General features: G+C 40.4%; 1 protein-coding gene across 1 annotated transcript in view; it reads right to left on the reverse strand.

The window, feature by feature from the left end:
• LCP2 (lymphocyte cytosolic protein 2) overlaps positions 1–26,126 on the reverse strand; it is a 49,019-nt gene that overhangs the window by 13,833 nt on the left and 9,060 nt on the right. The window contains exons 3-9 of the mRNA XM_038412958.2: positions 23,796–23,842; positions 9,100–9,165; positions 6,565–6,596; positions 3,770–3,807; positions 2,558–2,741; positions 1,455–1,555; positions 78–147 (exon numbers count right to left, since the gene is read on the reverse strand). Of these exons, the coding sequence (XP_038268886.1) occupies positions 78–147; positions 1,455–1,555; positions 2,558–2,741; positions 3,770–3,807; positions 6,565–6,596; positions 9,100–9,165; positions 23,796–23,842 (538 nt within the window). The remainder of the gene's footprint in view (positions 1–77; positions 148–1,454; positions 1,556–2,557; positions 2,742–3,769; positions 3,808–6,564; positions 6,597–9,099; positions 9,166–23,795; positions 23,843–26,126) is intronic.

Below are 26,126 nucleotides of genomic sequence, written 5' to 3' on the forward strand. Positions count from 1 at the left end.
AACAGCTCTAGCTGGAGACCATGAAAATATGCATTGTGCCATAGTTTAAAAAAACCCAGACAAATATTTTCACTTACGTTTTAAAGGCTTGGCACTTTTATCTCTATTCATATCATTATTGCTTGATGGAGGAGGGTAAGGTGACATCTAAAACAAATGGTTTTTCAAATGATTAAAGTCTTGTCTGCCTGTCCAGAGTTCAAGGATTTTTGTCTTATCCTCTGTGGCTATTGAACACATCACCAAAATCAGCTGTCAACCTGTGCATCTGTTAGAGCCGAAAGGGCCATTAGGGTCCCCACCTCCACCGCCACACCCATTGCAGAATACTGTCCAGGTAAAAGGCCTTTTCTGGAAACTGCAGCATTGTCCCTGTCATCTCTCTGCCCCTTTGCAGGAAACCCTTAGTGCAGAGTTCATTCCAGGGCAGGTTGGGAGCATGTCAGGGGCAGTAGCTAGAATAGTCTTGCTTAACTCCTGATGCAGAGTTTTGTGCACATAAATTCAAGATCAAAAGTGATGAGCAGACCCAGGAGATCTTGGGAGCCTAGTCTTGCATTAAGGAGAGAGCTGCTGTGTCAGGGGCTGTCAAGTTCCTAGTGGCAGGACTGGGACCAAAGAGAGGAATGTGTTGCTGCGTATCTCATGAAAATGATGAAGGTGATTGCACTTAAGCCTGTATTGCCTCATACTCCTAGTCTTGCCAGAGTTTCATTCTATGGCTTTCCAAGTAATGGAGGAGAGAGTTCATACCACTCAGTAGGGAGTTTGGTGCTTACTGATTAGCTTTACTTGTATCCATATATAGCTTTCATGCACATTTGTGCTGGAATACAGAATATTTGCATAGCCAGCTCAAAGGCTTGCAAGATCAAAGCCTTAATCTGCCAAATTAGGGAAAGGGTAGTTCTGTTAACCCAGTGGATGATGACAAATTTGAGTGTATCTAAGAAAACCATCCAGCCTTCAGCAGGGCAGGGCAATGACACTTCTTTATCCTTAAACTTTGCTTGTTGCCTTTGGCGAGTCAGTTCAGTGCTCTTACCTTTCCATCTCATTCAGTGCCAGATCCTGTAAACCCTTCCCCCTCCATGGAGTGCTGCCAAATTCAATGGGACTGCCCATGGAAGTGAGGATTTTCAAGATCAAGCCCTCTGGGGAAAGCGAGAGTAGTGCTAAACAAGGTGTTCAAAGGCTACCATTTTCTTGAGAATTGGCAAATGGTCACTAATTGCCAGTGTATATGGTAACATTGCAGTATGAAACAGTTTCCATATATTTGTTCCACGAAAAAGAAGTAATCATTTTAGCAAAAAATAATTTTTCTTACAGCCAAAATAATTTCCCTCTTTCACACACACAATCATTATGTTGGACATGGAGTTCTACTTGGAACTTCTAGGATATAATGCCAAAGGAAACAAATGACATATTCTTTAAGAAAAGAAACATACAGGAGTGCCTCTACCCGCATATGATGCTGGTACAGGGGATGGGCCAGGTCGCTGTGGTGGAATAGGAGGCTGGGGAGATGGTCTAGCAGTTGTGGGTCTATCTAAAAAGAAAAATAAAAAAAAAAATTACAAACTGAACTGTTAAACACAAAAAAGGTTATTTTCTTTCTCTCTTATTAGATCTTCATTCTTAAGTTTAGTTTATGGTTATGTAATTTTACATTACATGAAGAATCCAATTTTGCTGTGTTACATCTCTGTAAATCCATAGTGACTCTGTCTACGGTTGTTTTACTTTCCGTGTCCTTTTTACACCTGACGACTAGAATGTCACTCTGGTATTGCGTGCACGCACACATCCCAGGCTCAGTTCTCTGTTGGCGTACACTTTTTATATATTCATTCACACCACTACAAAGTAAGCATAAAATATACCTGTCCAGATGGTAGTGTTTTGCACTGAAGTAAATGACTCACAGGTGTAGGCCAATGGAGAATCAGGATTAGAAAATTACTAATGTATGCACAATACGCTCTGGGATCAAGTCAACGCCACATAGAAGCGATATAAAATTACAGTGAAAATAGGTGTAAGTATTGTATCTTGCACTAGTTACATAGTTACAAACTAAATGGGGGGAAGTATGTGTTTATCTTGATGCAGATCCCAAACTAAAGTCTCAGCCTTGATCTTACTGAAGAACAGAGCAAAATTCAGTGACCTGTTTGTTTTTTTGTTTGTTTTTTGTTTTAGAGAAACGAACCTTCTGGCATCTTTCTTTCTATGACTAATTTTTTAGCATGTGCTTAACTTAAGATGTATATTCACTGAGACTGCTTTGCCTACAACTAATAAGGCCTCTATCCAACAAAGTAAACTCCTAAGCTGTCCCTTCAATATGCCTAAACCTCAGTGTGGTAAGACCAGAAGTTTAATGCTTTCACTCTCTTAGTCGCCAGTCTCAGAAAACATCCCAGAGTTTTCACAAATTTGCATTTTTCAATGAAAAGACATTTAGAAAATCCACAAACAGGCTTTATATTCTATTACCAATTCCCTAAAATATCCCATCCCTTCCAAAATTACATTTTGCACTAGTTACCTATGTACTCAGTGTTGCTTGGAATTGACTTGGCAGGAAATATGACATTATGGGGTGCTACGTCATTGTTGGATGGAGGAGGTTCATAATCATCACTGTCATGTTCTGGTTCATCAGTTGGTGATTCATAATCAGCGTCTTGTTCCTGTTCCTCATCTGGGCTTTCATAATCATCTTCTTCTTCCTGCCATATGCAAGTGAAACACAGACAATGATTAGATACTACACAACTTAATGCAATGAGCTTGTATTTTTATATGCTAGTGTCTTTCATCTTGCAGGATACCAAATTTTATCACCAGCATTCAGGGATTGTTTCATCCCTTCATCAAATGAAGTGATGGAGTGTATCAACATTTACACAGAGCATAACACTGCAGAGCAGTTTAGGATAGGAAATAAATATCCTTTTACAATAGGAAATCCTGAGGAAGCTTTAACAAGAGAGAAAGTTACTCAGTTGAATTTTTTTTCTTTCTAGGCTCTCATACCAGACTCATCTCCCAAGCCCCTAAGATTTAAATAAGTTGCAGGGGATGTACAGGACCTCAGTTTTATATCTCATGCAACCGATGTCAAAAGGTGCCTCCTAGCATCAAGCTGCGGCAATCATCCAGTGGTGCACTCTTCCTTAATGCTGCTTCCTGCAAAAGCAGGCCTTTGTTAGGGGCTTTGTAGTCATGTGGTTCCGACCCAGCCCAAATAGATATAACTTGTGAGATCTGATAGGACAGTGATGGGCAGCCTGCAGGCCACAGGCTGATTGTGGGCCCCAAGACATTTTGCTGACATTGACCGTCCATAAGCACCACCCCCTGCAGCTCCCAGTAGCCAGGGTTCTCAGTTCCCAGTCAATGGAGCTGTGGGGAGTGGCACCTGCAGACAAAGGGGCCACAGGGACATGCTGTCCCTGATGTGGAGCTTCTCACTGATCTGTAAATAGTGTAATATTCAGTGTAATTTCTTACTAACCTAAAGGGTGGAAGTTACAGAAATGCTGGGAACTGAGCTAACTCTGCTCCCACTGAAGTCCATGATAACTCCTATTGACTTCAAGGGTAAAGAATTAGGCCAGCACTGAGTGCTTTTGAAACTCCCAGCACATCCTCTTCTTTCCCCTTCTGCTGGGAGTGGGTAGCACAGGAATTGATGGAGCTTAAGGGAACAGAGAATCTGCTTTGAATAGTAAGTGATCTAAAACATGATTCTTACAAATGAAGACCAGCCTTCTTCCTCTTCTTGACAGCATCCTGTGTAAGGAAACATAACCATAGACCTGTTAGCACATGTTGGCTTCAGAGTACCAAAGCCTCATCAGGTAAAAAGGCACTGAGCATCACAAATAGTGACCACTAGAGCATCAAAATAACAGACCAGTTTGTCCAAGGAGAGGGATATGTCTAACTCCCATGGCAGCCAACAGGAATTATGTGCACATATTTGCAGTTACCTTCTGGTTGAAGGTTATTAGTTGAACATCCCATGATTTCTGCTGTGACCAAGGCTATGTCTACACTGCCAAGTTTTTTTGCCAAAAGTTATACCACTTTATTAAAGCGTTTTAATTAAACCACTGTTGCATGTCCATGCTATGCTCCTTGTGCCACTGCAGTGCATCCACACTAGCAGCTCTTGCAACAACACAGACAGCAATACACTGTGGTAGCTATCCCACTGTGCATCTGGTTGCAGGGTGCTTTGTGAAGGGTTTGCAATGCCTCATGGGGCAGGTACAGCATCACATGATGCAGGTTTCTCAATTCCATTGTTCCATGGGCATCCTACTACATTGCAAGCTGCTTTTCAACTGAAGTGTGTGGGGGAGAGTGTATGACAGGGACTGTGTGAGTATGGGGGAGACAGGAAAGGAGACAGACACTCTATGTAGGGGGAGAGTGAGTGTGTCGGCATGCTGTCTCCTAAGTTCAGACAGCCGTGAAAGTAACTTGTTCTGAGGCCGGGGGAGGGGAAAACCCCAACATCAGCCCCTGCCTCCCTCCCTGGCTCTGCACAGCATATAGTATGTGTGTGTCACATATACCCACACACATTCACCCCGGCCTGCCTGCCACTGTGTTCTTAGTGTGGGAGACAGCAGAAGCATTCCATGTTAATGATTTGCTTTGTGTCCCAGAGCAGAGCATCACAACACTCCAGCTGTCTGAATGGAGCTTTGAAAGGGGAGGGGCACATGGCTGCTGAGTTCAAAACAATGGACAGAGCGGTCACTGCAGGCATTGTGGGACATCTCCGGAGGCCAATTACAGCGATAAAAGCAAGCAAGGTGTTTACACTGGCACTTTGGAGATAAAACCTTTCCGCACTCTCGTCGAGGGGGTTTTATTATAGCGCTGCAACTGAGGAGTTTCCTCGCAAAAAGTGTACAACTCTGCTGTATCATCACCAAAAGCTGCCTTTTGGCAAAAAAACTTGGCAGTGTATACCAGGCCTCAGATGTGTCCTACCCTTCCGGATTTAAATGCTAGTTGAAGAATAAAGCATTCGGAACTGACTGATCTGTTAAACTCTCATCTGATGCTTTATCTTGTTGCTAATATGGAAAGTTGTGTGCAGAGCTGGGCAATTTTTTTTCAAATAATAGTTCTTTTTCAACTGAAAAGCATTTTGGGAGTCTCTGTACTTATTCGTGTATTCAGGTCCAATCTGCAAATAGTTTTGGCTGAAGGGAAAAAAAAATCAAGAAAATTGTTTTGTGTCAACAAGATAAAGAAATGAAGACTTTTTTGAAGAAAAATTTGGTTTCAGTTCAAATCTGAATGGAGTTTTTTCCAGTTTTTTCAGTTTGGTCCCTGAACCAAACAATCCATTATTGGCTCAGCTCTAGTTATGTATCCTTTTTAACCCATTTTCAATAGGACCAATGGGGGAGTAGTAACCTGTGGAAGTATGGGTGCTCTTGGCCCAGCTAGTAAAATGTTTAAAATGGAAGCTCAGTGTAGGTAAGCCATGTGGAAGCTGCCTTGCCCCTAATGGTGTCTAATTGCAGAGGACATTGTGCCTTAGAGGTTCAATAGTCACATGACTGCTCCCAGATTGCATCTATTTCTCCACTTTTCTTCCCCCCATTGTTCCTCCATCCCCGCTATTAAAACATCTTTTATTAGATCTCCAACTTGACGTTTCTCCTTTCATTCCTTCTCTCATCCCTTGTGCTCTCTTGACTTCCTGTCTTTCTCCTCTTGCTCTTGGCCCACTCATCTTCCCTTCTCCTCACCTTCTGCTCTTCTACTTCCCTCCTTCTTCTCCGCCTTTCACACCTTCCTCTCCTTCTCTCCTCACTGTCTGCTTTATCTCCCCCCTTTGTTGTCATTCTCTCCTCCTTTCCCTAATGAGCACTGCAGGTATGGCGGTGGGGGGAAAACATGAAGAGCGCTCTCAGCATCCTCAGTAGGCAAGGGGAAATTTGGAGCATCCCCCTGCCAAGAAAACATATCCAAGGATTTTTCTGTACCAACTGTACCTGTTTTACAGAACCTTGTTTCACTCACTCAAAAAACCTTATTGAATTAAGGTATCAACTGGTGTAACATTCCTTATTTGGTATCAGACACAATTCAAGCAGTTCTAACAAGAGATTGCATCACTCTGCATGCACCCACCCACATCCTGCTGCCATGGGCTACTCCCAGGTCTATTAAAGACACCATCTACGATAGCCCCCAGCATTTGGGTGTGTTTGGATCTGAGGTTTTCCTTCATCCTCATCTCTAATATCAACAATAATTTAGCTCATTAAATTGCAATTAATCCTGGAAGTTCTTGGACAGATGTATTATCCAAACTGAATTACTTCTGTCTGCTCAAGATTAAACTCAAGGTAGATGAGAAAAGCTTGAAGATCTATGAGCATAAATATTTATAAGAGAATTTTTGAGTGAAGACAGTTGGATGGCAATGACTGTAAATAAACTGTGCAAGCAGCTAATTAATATTTTAATCTTTTTAAATACGCTGTGTATTTAGATAGACAGCAAGTACATATTTACCTGTATTGTCAGGAAACTTCTGCGGCTGGGTCCTGTGATGACATTAATTTTTTTTCACATTTTAATGATTATGAACTAAATATGTTTAAGTTTAGTAAAAGCTATAGCATAATTAGAGTTGAAGATAGTCTTCCATTATACAGGTGAACTTTATTTTGACCCTTTTCCCTACTAACTTTTCCAAAAAGCTAAAAATAAACTGCCTGAAGTTTCATAAATCTGATTCTAATCCAGGCTAGATTATTTTGAAAACGTTTAAGGCAAATTAGACCGTGTGTGTGTGCGCGCGTGTGTGTGTGTGTGTGTGAGAGCGAGAGAGAGAAATGTTTGAGAAGTTTGGTCATCTCATCTCATTTTCGGAGCCCTCTTCTATGTAGACCCACTCCTGCAAACACATGTGCATATTTTTAACTGAGTAATTCCATTAAAGTCAGTGGGAACTATTCACTGTCATACAGTTAAGTACATAAGTGCTTGCAGGAGTGGGGCCTATTCTGTTTGTACTTAATTTTGATCCAGTTTGGCCTAAAAATCCCACAGTCTTCCACATGTAGTCAATTTCATGGGTTGTTAATTACACATGTGCAAAGTGGGTGTAAAACCATGCTACCCAGATCATGATGGTAATGTCCTATAGTCATTTTGCACCAGTGGCAATGACTACAAAAAGTATAGGGCAATGGGAAGCCAGGGACTCCAAATGTGTGTTAATCTGTGGGTTTGGGCAAGGACTACTGCTTTTTGCTAATTTCAACCAAGGTTTATAGGATAAATAATTTAGTTATTAATAGTGGTTTATGTTTATATTGTGGTGCCTACTGCATTTATAAAATCTGCATTGTCTAAGAGGGCTCAATGTCAGGAGCTACTCTCATCAACTGGGGAGCAGGAGGGAGACACCCACATGCAGAAGTGAATGTAAGCTGGTACGCCCTGGTACGGCGTACTAGCAAGAGCTGGTGCGCCATACCGGGATCGGCTTTCCCAGACAGCAATTTAAAACCCTGGGGTAGCGGCAGCGGGGCTCCGGCGGGTATTTAAAGAGCACCAGCGCTCCAGCCGCCGCTATCACCCCGGCCCTTTAAATCCCCGCTGAAGCCCTAGGGTAGCGGCGGCGCGGCTCTGGAGGGGATTTAAAGAGCTGGGGCGGTAGCAGCTTCTGGAGCCCCAAGCCCTTTAAATCCCCACCTAAGCCCTGCTGCCCAAGCCCTGGGGTAGCAGCAGCAGGACTCCGGAGGAGATTTAAATGGCCCAGGGCTCCACTGCGGTAGCGGCAGCTGGAGCCCTAGGTTCTTTAGATCACCCCCGAGTCCCTGGGCTCCCAGCCACCTCTGCAGCTGGTAGCTCGGGGGTGATTTAAAGGACCTGGGGCTCCCAGCCGCCACTACCGTGGCTGGAGCCCCGGGCCCTTTAAATCAAGATTTTAAGGCCCTGCCTCTTCTGGTTGAAGCTACGCCCCCTGCACAGGACTCTGGCGTTCCAGTAATTCCTTTAACTTACTTTCACCCCTGCCCACATGCAGGGCTGAAGGGGTTAGTTTGGGGATGAAGGGGTCCACTGTGAAGTCTGGAGCTACTATTTTAACTACTGTAGCATGGCAGTTGTGTTTTCATAATACTCCTTTCTTTATGATGACTGCAGTAAAAAAGGCTCCCCAAATGACCCATTAAGAACTTTTTCCTGAACTCTCCATCCCAAGAATCCCATCATGGATGTTTAGGGACTGGTGACTTGAAAAATAAAATTCAGAGAAATTCAGCCAATTTATCACAGTGGCTGAGATTTTTTCAGAGCTCTGTAGAATATTTTGACAAATTGCTAATTATTTTTAATAGATAATGTCTAAATCACCTGAACAGCTTAGAAAAATCTCAAGCAATAATGAATGAGAGATCCCATATTTTATTAAAATAGAACACAGAACCCCACTATATTAATAACTTTGCTAATTTATGAACCTGCTGATACTCATTCAAAATAAATCTAAAGCAGTCTCATGCCTTTTCTCACCAAAGATTTAATATCAACATCCTCTAGAGACATCTGCTGTTAAGATTTTCTTAATTTTAAAATATAATATACTGATATACTCGTATATTACAAAGTATTGTAATTTTTATTCTGTTTTATTCATTACAATTTGTTTTTAAAGCACACCTCTGATAGTATATTAATATTAGCACCATAAACAGTAATAAATAATTGTAATTAGCTTAACTTCCCAAAATATGGCCCAGTGTTAAAACACTCATGCACATGAGTAAATTTGCTCACATGAGTAGTGTGACTGAGCTCAATTGGATTACTCAATCTGAAAGTCTTGGTAGGTTAGGGATTTTAGTGAGGTTGTACTGCACTAACATGAATAACTGTAGAAAGAATAAATTGAAATTCCTTTTTATCACGTTTTCTGAGACTGATTTTGCTATTAAGTAACACTGGAGATCTTCTGTTAGCTCAAATGGAAAATTATTCTGAAAAGTTTTTTGTCTTAATAGTTTGCAAAAGAAAAAGAGGACTGAAAGGTTTACTTACCGTTTTGGGAAGAAACTTATTCTTCCTTCATTCCTATTGATTTCTTGACTTAACTTACTTATGATTCTGTTTAAAATAAACAAAAAAATCTGTTATACAAAAATGATTTCCTTAATACCGATCTCCTCTTTTTTTAGTTCAATGCTGCTTTAATTGGTTTTTCCACTTATTTGATTTTTCTTTTCTTTTTTTAAATTTTATTTTCCTTCCCCATCCTTTTGGGTAAATAAAATCTGTGAATGCAGGGTATCATACTCTGCTGCATCACTCGGGTGGTTGATATCCATTTTTATCTCTATGCCCAGTGCACTATAGTATTTTTATTGTCAAAAAAAAATGACCAAAAAAATTGAAAAGTTGGGAGGGAGCACACATCAGAATGTGATATCATGTAACATAATGCGGATTGGTTAAGCATTATCTCACTTGGGTGATCCACAAAGAGGTGAACAGCAAATGCTTCAACAGAGAAGTTTGGGGAGATGGAAGAGTGGTGAAGTCCTGTGGGGGCTTTCAATGGACCAGAGGAAGTAGGGGCTGAATGTGAATGTGAAGGAACTGTTGAGGCTGATGACATCACAAGAGGTGGGGAAGCCTCTGGCAGGGGTGTTTGGTCCAGGTGAGAGTTGGAGAGTGAATCTCGAAAGAGGGAGATCTGGGAATAGTGATGGGGCATCATAGGGAACACCGAGCCAGAGGGTCAGAAAGAAGGTCTGGCTGGACTTGCCTGGGGGTAGGGGCTACCTGAGAAAGGGTTAGTAGAGCTCAAAGGAGGGAACCTGAAAAGTCTGAAGAGTGCTCTGCTTGTAGTTCACCCCAGAAGCTTCCCACATAATAGATCGAGATGGGCTTTGGAGGGGGAGAGATTCCTTCGAGAAAGTGAGCACTCCCAAAGACATTCCAGTGACCCAGCAGCAGGGGTTGGGGCTGAGAGATGACACTGGACATGCACAGGTCACGGCACAATATGTATGTATATTTGTAAATAATTAAGATGCTTCAAGACAGACTTACAAAGTCAGGGTAAGATCAGCAATTTCTGTGCATACAAGTATTTCTCTAAGGCTTCCAGTTCCATTCTAGATTACATTTGTTCTTATTGTAATAAGTTACTTTTATTTTCACTAACTCTGATTAAATCAGATAAGATATTTAGACACCGACCTGACTACCACTTTTTGAAGGGATGCTACCTAATAATTACCACATGCAAGAGAGTATCTCTGGGTTTCCAATTCCTGGGGAGAAAGGGTTAAAACCTTGAAACTTGAAATCTAAGAGAGACAAGAAGTGAATACTCGATGGTGGCAGCAAAGGTACCTGACAGACCAGGGGTTCTCAACCTATATGCTATAAAAACTCCATGGCCCACCTGTGCCACAACTACTGTTTTTCTGCCTATAAAAGCCAGGGCCAGCCTTAGGGGGTAGCAAGTAGGGCAATTCCTTGGGGTCCAACAAAGCTAAGCTGCTCAGGTTTAGGCTTAAGCCCTGGGTGGCGGGGCTAAGGGTCCCAGGCTTCAGCCCTGGGTGGTGGGGCTTCAGCTTTCTGCCCTGGGCCCCCGTGAGTCTAATGCCAGCCTTGCTTGGTGGACCCCCTGAAACCTGTTTGTGGTCCCCAGGGGGCTCCGGATCTCTGGTTGAGAACTGCTGACCCAGACTACATGGAGATTCCTTGAGCTCTGCCTCCTTCCCTGCTCACAGTGCATAGTCGCCAAGTACCTATGCAGCAGCAGTTCATCAGAGGGGAAGCAGGTCATCACAGTGTAGAATAAGCACTCCTGACTCCTCTTATCCTCTGCCTTTTCATCCAGAGTCACCTAATCAGGATCCCTTCCATAAGCAGAAGCAGACAGGATAATCTGACCTATGTAACATCCAGCATTTGCAGGCTGTGCCAAAAATATTCATATATATTCAATTTTGGGGGGCTGAGACACTATGACTTATGTAATTTTTCAGTAGTGCATGTTTGCAGTATTAGGGATGGGTCACATGAGTGATATTTTACCTTGGAGCAGATATGCAAATATTGCTCGTGATGTAAAGTTAACAATAACGCTAGAGATTTTAGGGTAGCAGCCGTGTTAGTCTGTATCCGCAAAAAGAAAAGGAGTACTTGTGGCACCTTAGAGACTAACAAATTTATTTGAGCATAAGCTTTCGTGTGCTACAGCTCTAGAATCCATGGAAGCCAAGAGAGTAATCTGTACTCTGAGACTCAGGGCCAAATTCACCACCAAGGTAAGCGGATGCAACTCTGCTAAAGTCAACAGAGCTGTGCTAGCTAATGGCAGTAGTGAACCTGCCCTTGAATATTTTATTTTGTTTTAAAGACAGTTGTACAGTTGTGATGAGTCATGGTCTTATTTTTAATTCCCCTTGTGCCTTTGGTCAGGAAATAACCTTAGGAAAGTCCCACAAATGCTGAAAACACTTTTTGAGACTTGCATTTCGACATAGTTAAAAACATCCAACCTACTTCTAGTTCTTTTTTTTTCATGTAGGTGTGTCAGATATAACAATTATGGAAATAAAATATTTGATGGTAAAAAGTCAAGAAATTAAAGACCCTGTTTGGTTGGTGCCTGACAAAAACAACAACCCTTCTGACTTCTCTAATATGGTACCATCTTTTCTTACTATACAATTACACCACAGGCCTTAAACAGATCAGTCAGACTTTGGCATCTGTTCATACGCCAAATTCATTGATTATGGCTACGGTGTAAAATTAAGTTGACTATTTTAATGTTCCTCTTTCTCTGTTTTTCCTCAAATCAGGACCCTCAAATTCCTTCTGAAATAAGCAATAACATGAAACATGTGAGCTCTTTGGGGCAGGAAATATGTCCATCTCTATGGCCCTGATTCTGTAAAGACTTCTGCACAGGTCTCATTTTATGCACTGGGAGTAGTTGCACTGAAATCAAAGACATGCTTAAGTGTGTGGTTTGGTTAGGGCTTAACTGAAATAAATGCAAGCTATCAAGCACTGTCCTATTAAAAAAAAAATTGAACTAACATATTGCATCCAGTACCACCCAAGTAACATTAATCTTATTCTCAGTATTCCTTTCTCTATCCTCCTTGCCTCTTCCCCCCGCCCCCCCCTTTGCCCCAGAACATTGTGTCTTGAGGGACTCAGTGAAATTGGAAATAATTCAGGGAAAGGATTGTGTCCTTACTCACCATGCAAAATGCCATGGTGACCTATCATTTTGTAAGCAAGTATCAAATAGTAACTTAAAGTAATATTAATTATCCTATCTGAAAAATTAGAAAATGGAGTCATTTGAAGTCATGGACACCCAGCCAACCACCCTGCTATAGTGGGGGAATGGGGAGGAGGATGCAGGAAAGCATTAATATTTTCAACCTTTCTTTTCTGCAAGCACCAATTTGGAGTTCTCTGATTTTTGTGCAGATTTGACATTTGCCCTTTTTAGAATCCCACAAACAATATCCTTGTTTAAAAGGGATTCAGGTTGGATATGTTTAAGATCCTCCCTAACACAAGCTCTAAAAAACAAGGAAATACTAAGTTACGGAACACCTCTTAATTGTGTCACACAGCCTGTCTCCACGGAGCGACAGATTCTACATCTTCACAAGCTACTTCCTTCTGCCGCAACTGATAAGTAAACTGACTGCACCCAGCCTTCTCCTCTCCCTTAGTGTATAACACATACAACTTTACCTACAACCTCAGCAACTATTCTGGAGTAATGTATGTAGACAGGGTAGATATGTTGTGTATTTGCAGGGAACAGGGTTTGAAAACTCACTGGTATGGCAAACTTTTTTTTTTATGAGCAGTTCTCTTTTTTTATACTCTCTTTGGGAGTAGTTTACATTTTCCGTTTCTTTTCCATTTAAGTAGGAAAACAAAGCATCCAGTCTAGCTCCAATAATCTCGATCCAGTCAGAACATCAAAGATACTGGGATTTCTGGCCATGGAGAACTTGCAGCACTGACCCCCACATTGGCTGCACAGGGAATTTTCACTGAGCAAAGATTGCAGGACTTGGTGAGCAGTTTGCTCATCTCATCTTGCTGAAATAAATTCATTACTTGCTGCTTCAAACACTTCCTGCTATATCATTCTTCTCAGATGAAAAATGTTTTTCCCTACATATAATATCCATAAATGATCTTTGCTCCTTTTCTTGTTTCTTTGTAGTTCTCCATCTGTCTGTATCCATCTGCTGTTGCTTGTATACTCTTTGAGGCAGGGACAGTCTTTGTTCTGCATTTTGTACAGTGCCTAGCACAATGGCTTCTTGGTCCATGACTAGAACTCCTAGGCATCATAATAATAGAAATAATTCATCTATCACAAGCCTTCAGCCAAGGCTTAGCAATGACATGAGCAAACCATTTCTTGCTTGCTTTTTCTGAGAACTGTGTGCCCTTAGCAACAAATGTTTTTATAGAACATTCAGGCACGGAAACAGCTGGGTCTGCAGCTAGGTAAGGGAGGAAGTACCAAAACCACACTGCTTTTTGAGATGGGAGTAGTGGGTGATAGGACAGGATAAGGCCATGCAGCAACACTTGCAAAAAATGTCACTCTTGGACCCTTCCATCTGCCTTCTCCACCAGCCGCTCATCTTAGAATTGGAAGGAAGTTGAAACAAAATCCTCTCAAACCAGCTTGTTTGCCTAATTAACTTCAAACATTGTGGGTACAAGCAGAGTCCACCCCAAGAATATTGAGGCCAGAGATAGCAGGATACATGATGGAGCTGGGGGCAAAGTCCTACACTCTGGAAATCCCATTCCTTGGGAATAGTGAAGAGACTATCTGACTGTCTTGTGCCACCTGTGCTCTGCCCCTGGAAAATCAGTTCTGCAGGGCAGACACAATAGCATCATGTTGAGTTCAGAGTTCACTGAAACTACCAGATAAATCTCTTCTGTTTCTCCTGCTTCTAGTGAGCTTGCATGCACGTTCATCCCAGAATCTCCATTTTAAAAAGAGATTGGTCTTTTTGGTCGCTCAATTTTTGGCGCTCAACTTGAGACCCAATTCAGGGGCCTGCTTTGATGAACATTCAGCACTTTCTGAAAATTAGGCCACTTTAAAGTTTCTCAAGTTGAGCATCCAAAACTAGAGGCATCCAAAATTACTAGTCACATTTGACATGTAGGGTATATTTATACAAATATAAATTCATATAGGTGGAGTCCTTCTCAGGAATTCTGAAGGTTCCATTGGATTCTGTTTGCATTAATTGAGAAAAGACCAAGCTGCAGACTTCAAATCTGGGTTTTGATTCAGCCTAATATAGGGACAGACAAAGTGATCAATTCCCCCCAGCGCAACTCCCCGCACCCTGCCCAAATGCAGCTGCATCTGAACTGTCTATGACCAGGAGGCAAAGGGCTTTTAACAAAGCTAGCTTTTCTAAATCTGCTCTCCAAGTCAGGTTTTACAGTAACAAATACAACAGGCTTCAGGATGCTGCAGGGTCCTAAAGTGACTTGATTTTGCCATGACTCAGACTAAATATTACATCATTAGAAATGTAAATACTTTGAAACCAATATATATTGGTCTAAAATACAGAAAATGTGTAAAGTTTGAAGTTATCAGCCCAGCAATTCTTCCAATGAATCACTCAGTATTTGCGTTCATAGAGTGTAATTTGCTTTATATAGTGCCTGTCATACTTACGGTGTCTCATATCATTTTACAAAGCATGGGGTAAGATACTGGCAGTGGGGCAGCCATAGGTTTGACAATACTTTACAGCTGACCTTGGGTGTTAGAACTTGCTTTGCAAAGAACTACGGTTTTAGCCAGGATGTCTTGGTTATTCCTTGCCAGGAGTATATTTAATTTTTCCCTGAAGAGCCACCAGGGACAGGCAGAAGGACTTTGCTTGAATAGTTCTCCTCTATCAGTGCATCCCCCAATAGTATGGCTTGGTAATCAGGAGCTCAAAGATCTGTTTTTAAAAAGAGCCTAGATACAGCAGGAAATAACAAATATTAAATACCACTTAAGAAGCCTGCAGGGCTTTCAAATGAATAATGCTCTTGTGTTTTGCCTTGTTATTTTTAGTCTGTCTAGAAAAGAAACTTTTTGGGAAGAAAACCAGAATTTTTTACACGATCTTACACATAATGGGCCAAAACATTATCTTTGCTCCTTTCAGGGACTAAGGGAGGAATGAAAACTTTATTGCTCAGGTACTCCGAGTCATTCTGTCTACCCAAGGTAGGATCCCTCAGCAAGCATGCTGCATAGTGCTCCTTATACCTGTCAGACCCCAGCAGGCATACAAGGGGGTTGGGTGATGGTCTGGGGAATATCCCTTGGGGGAGGTGGACTAGCCAGCCCATTTAGTGTTCACACAGTAAGTGCTAGAGGTGTGCCGCAAGTGCAAGGGGAAAAAGCCTGCCTGCACCGTCTTCCCCATAATGCTCCAGCCAGAATTGAACTCACACAGTGACCTATTGGTACCTATCACTTATTTCTGGCTGAATATTTTAACAAATCCTTGACCATCTAAGGCTATAAACTTGTCAGTACACTGCATACTATGGCCATTAGGAATGTAACATGATAGGGGGACAGAACCCTGCTTCTGTTCCAGAAGTACAGGCTCTTAGCACTCAAACTAAAGAAGATCTCTGTTAACACTGTTTGCTGAATAAGGGACTAGGAGATACAATTGAACAATTTCAATTCCATCCAGTAGAGCATAATGGTACACATACACACTAGCCAATAGGGTGCATAAGAGTTAATATATATATTTACTAAATAGTTTGTTTCATAAAACTATTTTAACAAGGTTTATTTTATGTTTGACGATGAGCCACTTGAAGACACATGAAGATATGCCAGGGTGACACAGGAGATAGATGTTGTTCCCCAAAATAAGAGATTGCCTTGTAACCAGTTTCAGTAAATTGCCTGTCATATTCTGTAAGGGCAGCCATGACCTAGTTAGCCACTGCTAAACATGCAGAAATATCCCAGACTAATGACCTTGTAATTTTCAAACTTTGAGCATGTAGGTTTCCTCAAATGGGTATATTTAGAAAAACCACATGCTCAGCCCATTGGGTTTCTATGGGTGTGGCCTGTGGGTGACAAATGTAACACAGTTATGAGTGGTTTCAGAGTAGCAGCCGAAATGCATCTGATGAAGTGAGCTGTAGCTCACGAAAGCTTATGCTCTAATAAATTTGTTAGTCTCTAAGGTGCCACAAGTACTCCTTTTCTTTTTACAGTTATGAGTGTTGGACCAAATTTGCAGCTAGTGTAATTTGTTGTAGCTCTGTTGAAGTTAATGGAGTACCCCAATTTTCACCAGCTCAGGATCTGGCCCAGTGCATGTAACTTTAGTAGTATGCTTACAAGGCTGTAGACTTGCAAAAATGCATGCTTCATCAGGTCAGATTTACATTTTTTAGTTCATTAATGTGCATTTCTGCTTACAGAAAAAAAACTTATCTTATGGTTTAAAAATAATAATAATTTAAAAAAACCCACAACTTTATCCCAGTCTTTAAAATGGTAATTATTTCTGCTTCTACTATTAAACACCAATGTCCAGTAGTAAATTGTTGGTTCCAACTATTCTGGATTGGTCTGAAATCAACAAGATGAAATGCAATACAAATAAGTGAAAAGTTACCCATACTTAGTAAGGGCAAAATCAAATGCACAAATACCAAATGGGAAATAACTGGGTAAGCAGCAATACTGCAGAAAAGGATCTGAGGGTTGTAGTGGATCACAAATTGAATATGAGTCAAGCGTGATGCAGTTTCAGATAAGGCTACTATCATGTGGGGATGTATTACCAGGAGTATTATATGTAGAAGTAAGTTCATGAGAAGTAAGTCTTCCACTCTACTCAGCAATGGTGACGCCTCAGTTGGAGTATTGTGTCCAGTTTTGGGTACCACACTTTAAGAAAGATGTGAGCAAATTTGAGAGAGTCCAGAGGAGAGCAATAAAAATGATAAAGGGTTTAGAAAACATGACCTACGAGGAAAGGGTGAAAAGATCGGGCATGTTTAGTTTTGAGAAAAGAAGGCTGAGGGGGGACATATTAATAATAATAATTAATAACATAATAATAACAAAAATGTGGAAATCACAGAGGTGCTTAATGACTTCTTTGTTTTGGTTTTCACCAAGAAGGTTGGTGGTGATTGGACTGGATTGGATTGGATTGGATAGTGAATGCCATTGAAAATGAAGTAGGATCAGAAGAAGCTAAAATAGGGAAAGAACAAGTTAAAAATTACTTGGACAAATTAGATGTTTTCAAGGGCCTGATGAAATACATTCTAGAATGCTCAAGGAGCTGACTGAGGAGATGTCTGAGCCATCTTTGAGAAGTCGTGGAAGATGGGAGAGATTCCAAAAAGGTCAAATATAGTGCCCATCTATAAAAAGAGAAATAAGGACAACCCAGGAAATTACAGTTGAGTCATCTTAACTTCTGTACCCAGAAAGATAATGGAGCAAATAATTAAGCAATCAATTTGCAAACATCTAGAAGATAATAAGGTGATAAGTAACAGTCACCATGGATTTGTCAAAAACAAATCATGTCAGACCAATCTGATAGCTCTCTTTGACAGGGTAACAAGCCTTGTGGAGAGGGGGGAAGCAGTAGACATGGTATATTTTGACTTTAGTAAAGCTTTTGATACTGTTTTGCAAGACCTTCTCATAAACAAACTAGTCAACGTAGATGGACAACCTAGATGGAGCTACTATAAGGTGGGTGCCAAACTGGTTGGAAAATCGTTCCCAGAGAGTAGTTATCAGTAGTTAACAGTCAGGGTGGAAGGGCATAACAAGAGGCGTCCTGCAGGGATCAGTTCTGTGTCCAATATTCTGTTCAATATCTTCATCAATGATTTAGGTAATGGCATACAGAGTACACTTATACAATTTGCGGACAATACCAAGCTGGGAGGGATTGCAAGTACTTTGAAGGATAGGATTAAAATTCAAAATGATCTGGACAAACTGGAGAAATGGTATGAAGTAAATAGGATGAAATTCAATAAGGACAAATGCAAAGTATTTCATTTAGGAGGGAACAATCAGTTGCACACAGACAAAATGGGAAATGACTGCCTAGAAAGTAGCACTGCAGAAAGGTATCTGGGAGTCATAGTGGACCACAAGCTAAATATGAAACAACAGTGTAATGCTGTTGCAAAAAAAGCAACATTATTCTGGCATGTATTAGTAGGAGTGTTGTAAGCAAGACACGAGAAGTAATTCTTCCACTGTATTCTGCACTGATTAGGCCTCAGCTGGAGTATTGTGTCCAGTTCTGGGCACCACATTTCACAAAGGATGTGGACAAATTGGAGAGAATCCAGAGAAGAATGACAAAAATGATTAAAGGTCTAGAAAACATGACCTATGAGAGAAGATTGAAAAAACTGGTTTTGTTTAGTCTGGAAAAGAGAAGACTGAGAGGGGACATGATAACAGTTTTCAAGTATGTAAAACGTTGTTACAAGGAGGAGGAAGAAAATTTGTTTTTCTTAACCTCTGAGGATAGGACAAGAAGGAATGGGCTTAAATTGCAGCAAGGTTTAGGTTGGAAAAAATTCCTAATTGTCAGGGTGGTTAAGCACTAGAATAAATTGACTAGGGAGGTTGTGGAATCTCCAGCACTGAAGATTTTTAAGAGCAGGTTAGACTAACACCTGTCAGGAATGGTCTAGATAATTATTCATGCCACGAGTGCAGGGGACTGGACTAGATGACCTCTCGAGGTCCCTTCCAGTTCTATGATTCTATGATATAACCATGAGAACAGGATAAGGATGATTGTTCTCCATGTTTGAGCCAATTATTTCCTGTCCTACCCTTGATCTGCAACAAGGAAGATGGTTTTAATATTAGGAAAACCTTTATAATTTTAACAATAGGTAAGTACTGAAATGTGTTGCCATGGGAAGCCTGTCACTGGAGGATTTTAAGAACAGGTTGGTCAAACATCTATCTAGGTGAACCTAGTCTCGTCTCAGTGCAGAGGGTTGGACTAGATGACCTCTTGAGATCCTCTCTAGCCCTAAATTTCTCTGATTGTATGAGGCTTCATATGTAGCCCATCATTCCATTCCTCTGGTCATGTGGATATACAGTATACAGAGCACTGCTTCCCCTGTGGGGAACTGATGAGAAAGCAGAGGACAGGTACAGTAGGGGATCTATGAGTAGGATGAGAGGTGAATCTGAATAATCCAGAGGAGAATTTGGCCCCTGCTGCCCTGCAGTCTCTTATTTTGTCTCTCTTGAGGTCAAACTGCTGCGTTATAAATGGCAGCATTTGTAATATGTAAAAAAGTCCTCTCTCAGACTCTAAATACATGGTGAATTACATAGGTCACCTGCATAACACTGCATTTGATACAGAAATCCTAGTCTGATACTTACATTTCATTGTGGTCTTACTCTTCTTGTTCCTTGAGATGAGGATTGAAGAACTAGGAAATACTAAATCATACCTTCCTCTAGAACGGGAATAACTGCCTAATTTCATAGGGTCAAAATATCCTTAGAATGGAATTAATTTCTACCTGTCTTTCCTTGGTTGAATGGATCACATGCTGCTTTGAGCCATCTCCCATTGGTGCTAATGTGTCCTTTCATTGACACTGATCAGTGGGGCATTTGCTTTTAAATAGTAGGTCAGAGTGGGGGAAGGTTGCTCTGCTGGTTAGGGCACTGGCCTGGAACTAGGAAGACACAAGTTCAGTTCCCTGCTCTGCTCTGTACTTCCTGTGTGACCTTGGGCAAATGCCTTAGACTCTCTGTGCCTCAGTTTCCTGTCTGTGAAATGGGGACAATAGCACTGCCCTACATCAGAGGCATGCTATTAGAATACAAACATCAAAGATTGTGAGGCAATCAGATATTCCAGTAATGAGGGGCATAAAGTAACAATGGTAGAGAGGCATAGATAGACCAGAAGTAATTGCTTTTGATCTCCTTTGTTTTAAAAGTCAGAAAAGATTTCACACCATTTGAGATGCTACTCAGGCCAGCCTATGGGATTGGAATCAGAGTTGATTATAACCTACAAGATCTGCTTTCGTATGAAAATGACTAGAGTGTATTGTGTCATTGCAAGATGGAGATTTAGAGTGTGTGGAAGGGAAGGGAAAGAGGAACTATGGGATTATTTTTAATTTTTATTGTTTGCATAGTCTACTATGTATTTTTACAAACCAGTAAGAAGGCAAGGCCACAAGGGATTTGTAATCCAAAGAGACAACAAAGCAATGAAGTTAAAGTGAAAGAAAGCAATCGAGAGCATTATGGCTGAATAATAAAAATGTAGGTCTGGAAGGGACCTTGAGAGGTCATCCAGTCCATCCTCCCATTCTGAAGCAGGGATTCCATGCCTTCCCTTAGTTAGATATTCTGGTATTTACCTATCCTTCCAGTTAGAACAATTTTCTTAATATCTAACCTAAATCTCCTTTTTTGCTGTAGATTGAGCTGATTACTTCTTGTCCTACTTTCAGGGATATAGAGAACAATTGATCACTATCTTCTTTATAATAGCCCTTAACATATTTGAAGATTATCAGGTCACCACTATCTTCTTTGCTCAAGACTAAACATGCCCAGCTTATTTAATCTTTCTGCAGAGATCAGATTTCTAAACCTTTTATTATTTTTGTTGCTCTTTTCTAAACTCTCTCCAATTTGTCCACATCTTTCTTAAAATGGGGTACCCAAAATTGGACACAATACCTCCCAAATGGGGCCTCCCCAGTGCCAAGTACATCAGAACAACCACCTCCCATGTTCTACATACAGCACTCCTGTTAATACATCCCAAATGATATTTGCCTTTTTTTGCAACTGTATCACATTTTTAGCTCATATTCAATTTTGCTCCACTATATTCCCTTAGATACTTTCTGCGGTATTTCTACCTAGGCAGTTATTTCCCATTTCTATATCTATGCATTTGATTTTTTTTCCTTTCTAAGTGTAGTACTTTGCACTTCTATGTTAAATTTCATCTCGTTGGCTTTTACCAATTCTCCAATCTATCAAGGTCCTTTAGATTTCTAATCCTGTCCTCCGACATGCTTGCAATCCTTCCCAGTTTGGAGTCATTAGCAAATTGTATAAGTATACTCTTCACTCCATTATCCAACTCATAATGAAAGCATTGAATAGTAGTGGATACAGAACTGAATCTGTGGGAATCTCTAGATAGGACCTCTCAATCTGACAGTGAATCATTGATAACAACAGTGTGAATATGTTTTTTTTGGCTAGTTGTGCACACACTTTATAGCTGTTTCATCTAAACCACATTTCCCTAGTTTGAGAATGTTAGTAAGGATTTTGAAACAGTCCCACCTAAAATCAAGATATATCAAATCAATTGCATCCCTCTATCCTCTAGACCAGTAATCCTGTCAAGGAAAGAAATTAGGTTTGTTTGGCATGATTTGTTCTTGATAAATCCACATTGGCTATTGCTTATCACCTATTTATCCTCCAGGTGCTTACAAATTGATTATTTAGTAATTTTTTTCCAGTATCTTTCCAGGTATCAGTTAGGCATATAATTCTGTGGGTCTTCTTTGTTCCCATTTTTAAAGATAGGTACTATGTTTGCTCTTCTCCAATCCTCTGGACATCTGTCCTCTAGGAGTTCTCAAAGATAATGACTAATGATTCTGAAATTGCTTCAGTTAGTTCCTTAAGTACCCAAAGGAGCTTTACATCAGGCCCTGCTGACTTGAAACATCTATCTCATCTAAATATTCTTTAATTTGTTTTCTACCCTAATATTAATTTCTATCCCATTAATATTAATTGTGTTATGCTTTTGATCACAATTTAACTTTTTAGTGAAGACTGAAGCAAAATAGGTATTAAACACCTAAGCCTTCTTGGTATGGTCCATTATTAGCTCTCTTTCCATGCTAAGTAGTGGACTTGCACTTTCTTTCATCCTTCTCTTGCTCCTAATGTATTGAAAGAATCTCTACTTATTGCCTTTTATGTCTCTTGCCAGATGTAATTTATTTTGTGCCTTAGCCTGAGTTTGTGCCTACATGCTTTGTGCTGTTTTTTTCTACTCATTCTTAGTAATTTTTTCAAGTTTCCACTTTTTGTAGGATTCCTTTTTGATTTGTAGATCACTAAAGAGCTCTTGATGCAGCCATATTGGCCTTTTACCGTTCTTCCTTTTTTTCCTTTGCATCAGGATCATTTGCTGTTGTGTCTTTAATATTGCTTCTTTGAGAAACTCCTAGCTTTCCCAATCTCCTTCCAACCTGAGATTTTCTTCCAATGGGACCTCAGCTGCCATTTCCCTGAGCTTTAGTCTGCTGTTTTTCAAGTCTGTTCTTATTCCGTTGCTTTCACTCCTTCTAATATGAATCTTGTTAATTCTACAGTTTTTGTTTGGATTTATTATTTTCAAGCATTTTTTATCATTTACTTTACTCACTTCTCTGAGCTTGAGCACTGGTGTTCACAACTCTTTTTCCACTCTTGCCAGATTCAAGTCCTTAGTGAAAAGCAGCAAGTGATCATACTAGACAAGTTTGCTCACATTCTACCACAGATAAAGTGGACAAAGAAAATACAATGAGCATAATTTATCTTTTCAAAATCAATAACGTTTAGGGGGATCTGGCAATAACTCCTATATTTAGGTTGTCTGTATATAACTCACATAAGACACTAATATATCTGTTTGTATATATCTCCATTATTTTTTCAAGTCACTCTTAGTGACCAATATTATGATAATGGATTTGAAACAGAATAATCCCAAAGCCCTAAAATATAAAACATATGTTCTTTAAAAAAAACCGCAAGAAGAATGCAAGCCTAGGGGATCAGCAGAGCACAAGAAAGGGAGAGATCATCAAATAACTGAAAACTTTATTTCACAAGACCAAAAGAATGAGCAGTATCTTACAGAGTAGGCAAAGAAACTTTTATCTTCCATGGTGAAATCTTGCAAACAGCAGATCTCATAGCTATTCAGTGTTAATTTAATGCAAATAGAATTGTAATCAATAACTTGCAATGATGGTTGGAAAGTATTGGTTCAAATGCCTCCCAATCATCTACCCACAGCTGCACAGGAAAGTTATTCCATCTTAAGTCGCATACTTCAGTCTGATTTATCTTTAATAGGTATCTAAACATGATTGGGCATGATGAAAAACATTAAAAAAGTAACTAGATTAGATGTTGTGTTCAATTTGACATATTTCATATGTTTTTCTTCAGGATGAAAATCCTCTATTCAACTGAGCAATGAAATCATACTCAGCAGGTGGTACTGTCAAAAGCACTCAACATTGGCCTGACTGCTTCCATTTAAGTCAATAAGGAGTTCTGTCATTAACTAGAATGGGAGCAAGGTGAGGCCAATTACAAAGATTTCTGAATATTTCCCCAATGGGTTTTTAAATCTGTATCTGGTTATTTTCTACACAATAATGACACACACCATGTTTTCCTCACTTGTTTTTTCTCTAGGAATGTGTCCTTTCCTTTCCTGAGACAACACAAACAGCAGGTCTCTAGATCAATGTTTTAGAGGCCTTGCCATCCACTTGCCCTGTGCTTGTCCAGGAGTTATATCTCCAACCCATTCATTGTATCATCCATTTTGAAATATGAGATTTGGTTTGCATTTACTTACGGCACACTCAGTTTGGGAAATTTCTGAATATCGTTTTCAGACATGTTCTGCAACAGAAACACACATGGTATATGTTACAAAATTGTGCATGTAACAGCTTGGGAGACAAGGAAACTTTAATATTATTTCATGTGTCAAAACATTATAATTAACAGGACTGCAAGATAAGTAGAAAGCTAATGAAGAACAGGTACAAACCTAAGCCACTGTTCAGCATTTAGGATTCGATTCAACAAAATATTAAGCATGTGCCTAATTTTAAGCACTAATGTGAAGTCAATGGCACTACATATATGCTTAAACTTAGGTTTGTGCTTAGGTGCCATGCCGTATTGTGCTGTAATTGTGTCTCTGCTGGTGCTATGCTGCTTGGTTGACCTTCTTTGTTACTGTGGGCTGAGATTTAAAATGTTGACCCTCCTGCACCTAGGGGTGCAATGTATAAAAAACCTTTCCTTAACAGCCTTTTCCTTGTAGCTTGTCATAGTTACTGGAATTATACTGAGCAAACAGGCAAAATTTCAAGCATATACAAGAATTCATTTCAAACTATAACCAAGTGACCCAAAAGCTCATCCCATGGTCCCTAGGGAAATGTACAACCAGCTTAAATCAGAACAAAGATGGACACACATTTTAATGAAAAAATTCTGTTTATTAGTTCTTCCACCTTCCCCTCTCCCTTTCTCTCTCTCTCTCTCTGCTTTGCTAGATCTTGATCCTCACTCAGTGTTGCCCTAGGGCTGGATGCATCTAGCCCACTGGTTAATAAATCTCTGGTGTCCATGGTACCAAAGAAGTGAAATATCCTTTGAGATAATACATCCCATCTCTATGCACCAATTCAAACAAAGTGGGAATCCGTCTCCTCTTGAGATATAACTCTGATGACAGACGTGAACTCCAAACACAGTTCATAGAATCTACTGATGTCTTCACCCATAGCCATAACACTTCTGCTGGCAATACATGAAATCTCTGTTTCTCACAGAGAGCCCTACAGAAAAAGGTGGGTTATTTTTCCCAACTTTTTTTTAAAAAAAAAAAACAATTGCCATTTCAAAAGCAGTGTGTGTGTTTAAATGAAAAGAGCTATTCATGGTTGTGGGAGGCAGAAGTGGGCAATGCTCCGTCGTTTTGGCTCTCAAGAGTTCTCTGATTCACATTGCGTTCATATCTTTTTGTTCTGCAATGAGCCTGGGTTGGAATCAACTCAAAAGCTCCAAACTGCACTCCTTTGAAATCACCCAATTTCTCCAAGCTGCACAGCAAAATCATGTGAAACTGTGAACTTCACACAATGTCAATATGAAACCATGAAATGGCGGCTAGGTTTTGTTGACTGGGTCAGGAGTCTTATGCTGGCAGCACACTCTGAAACCAGGCAAGTTTTGCACTATGGTTTTTCAATGACGGTTTTACACAGATATATTTGTTACCTGACATGACAACATGCTTAGCACAGTCCTAAGGGCGCCATTGAACATGAAGTAATAATGATAAGGGACAGCGTAGTGTGGGTTACACAAGGAAATTTTAATGTATGCAGGGGCTTAAGGTAAAAACTCATAATGTTTTGCACAAAACTAACTGATTTTTAATTTTTTTTTAAGGGAAATGGGCCGGTGGATTTTGTTCATATACTTACAATTAAAGAGTTAGCTTGTCCCTGGTCTAGCTCAAATGTGTGTGCTCCTTTGCACATCTTGTACAAGGACCAGCAACTGTCATAGAAACAGCTCCCTCCCCTAAATTGTGCCAAAGGGGGTAGAGAGGAAGTGGGGGGCAATGTCTTTCCATCCCCCAAGAAGCTGGCCTCCTGCACCAGGAGAAGCAGTTGCATCTTCCTGAAGTGCCCATCCCACCCATTAGGTGCAGTTCCACATTACCTCCAACAGGGCCCAGTGTCTCAATGGCATAATCTGGCTCAATATGAGGGAAGTGAAAGATCTGCATGTTATATGTGCTTTTAAAAGGACATGGTAAACAACTTTAAAATGGCATTGGGGGATTCCATATATGGGTGTCAGCTTCAGACCATATCTGATCAGTTTTGAAAGTAAAAATGTGTTTGGTTTTTCTTACGGCCAGCTTTCCAAACTCCTCTTGGAACCTGAAAGTTCGTCTGGGATCTTCCTGGCTCACATATCACAATAAGTGGTCGTCTCTAATTAAACTTGGTGAACAACTCTATTGAAGAATGTTCAGCCTAGAGCAGAATCAAGCTGCTGTCCCCAGAGGTGTCCTTGGCTCTGGAGAACTAACATTAGTGAAATGTGGTAAAATATATATTTCTCTTAGGGAAACAAGAGGTCAGACTAGATGATCAGA

This window comes from Dermochelys coriacea, chromosome 8, assembly GCF_009764565.3.
Source record: "Dermochelys coriacea isolate rDerCor1 chromosome 8, rDerCor1.pri.v4, whole genome shotgun sequence".
Lineage (NCBI taxonomy): Eukaryota > Metazoa > Chordata > Testudines > Dermochelyidae > Dermochelys > Dermochelys coriacea.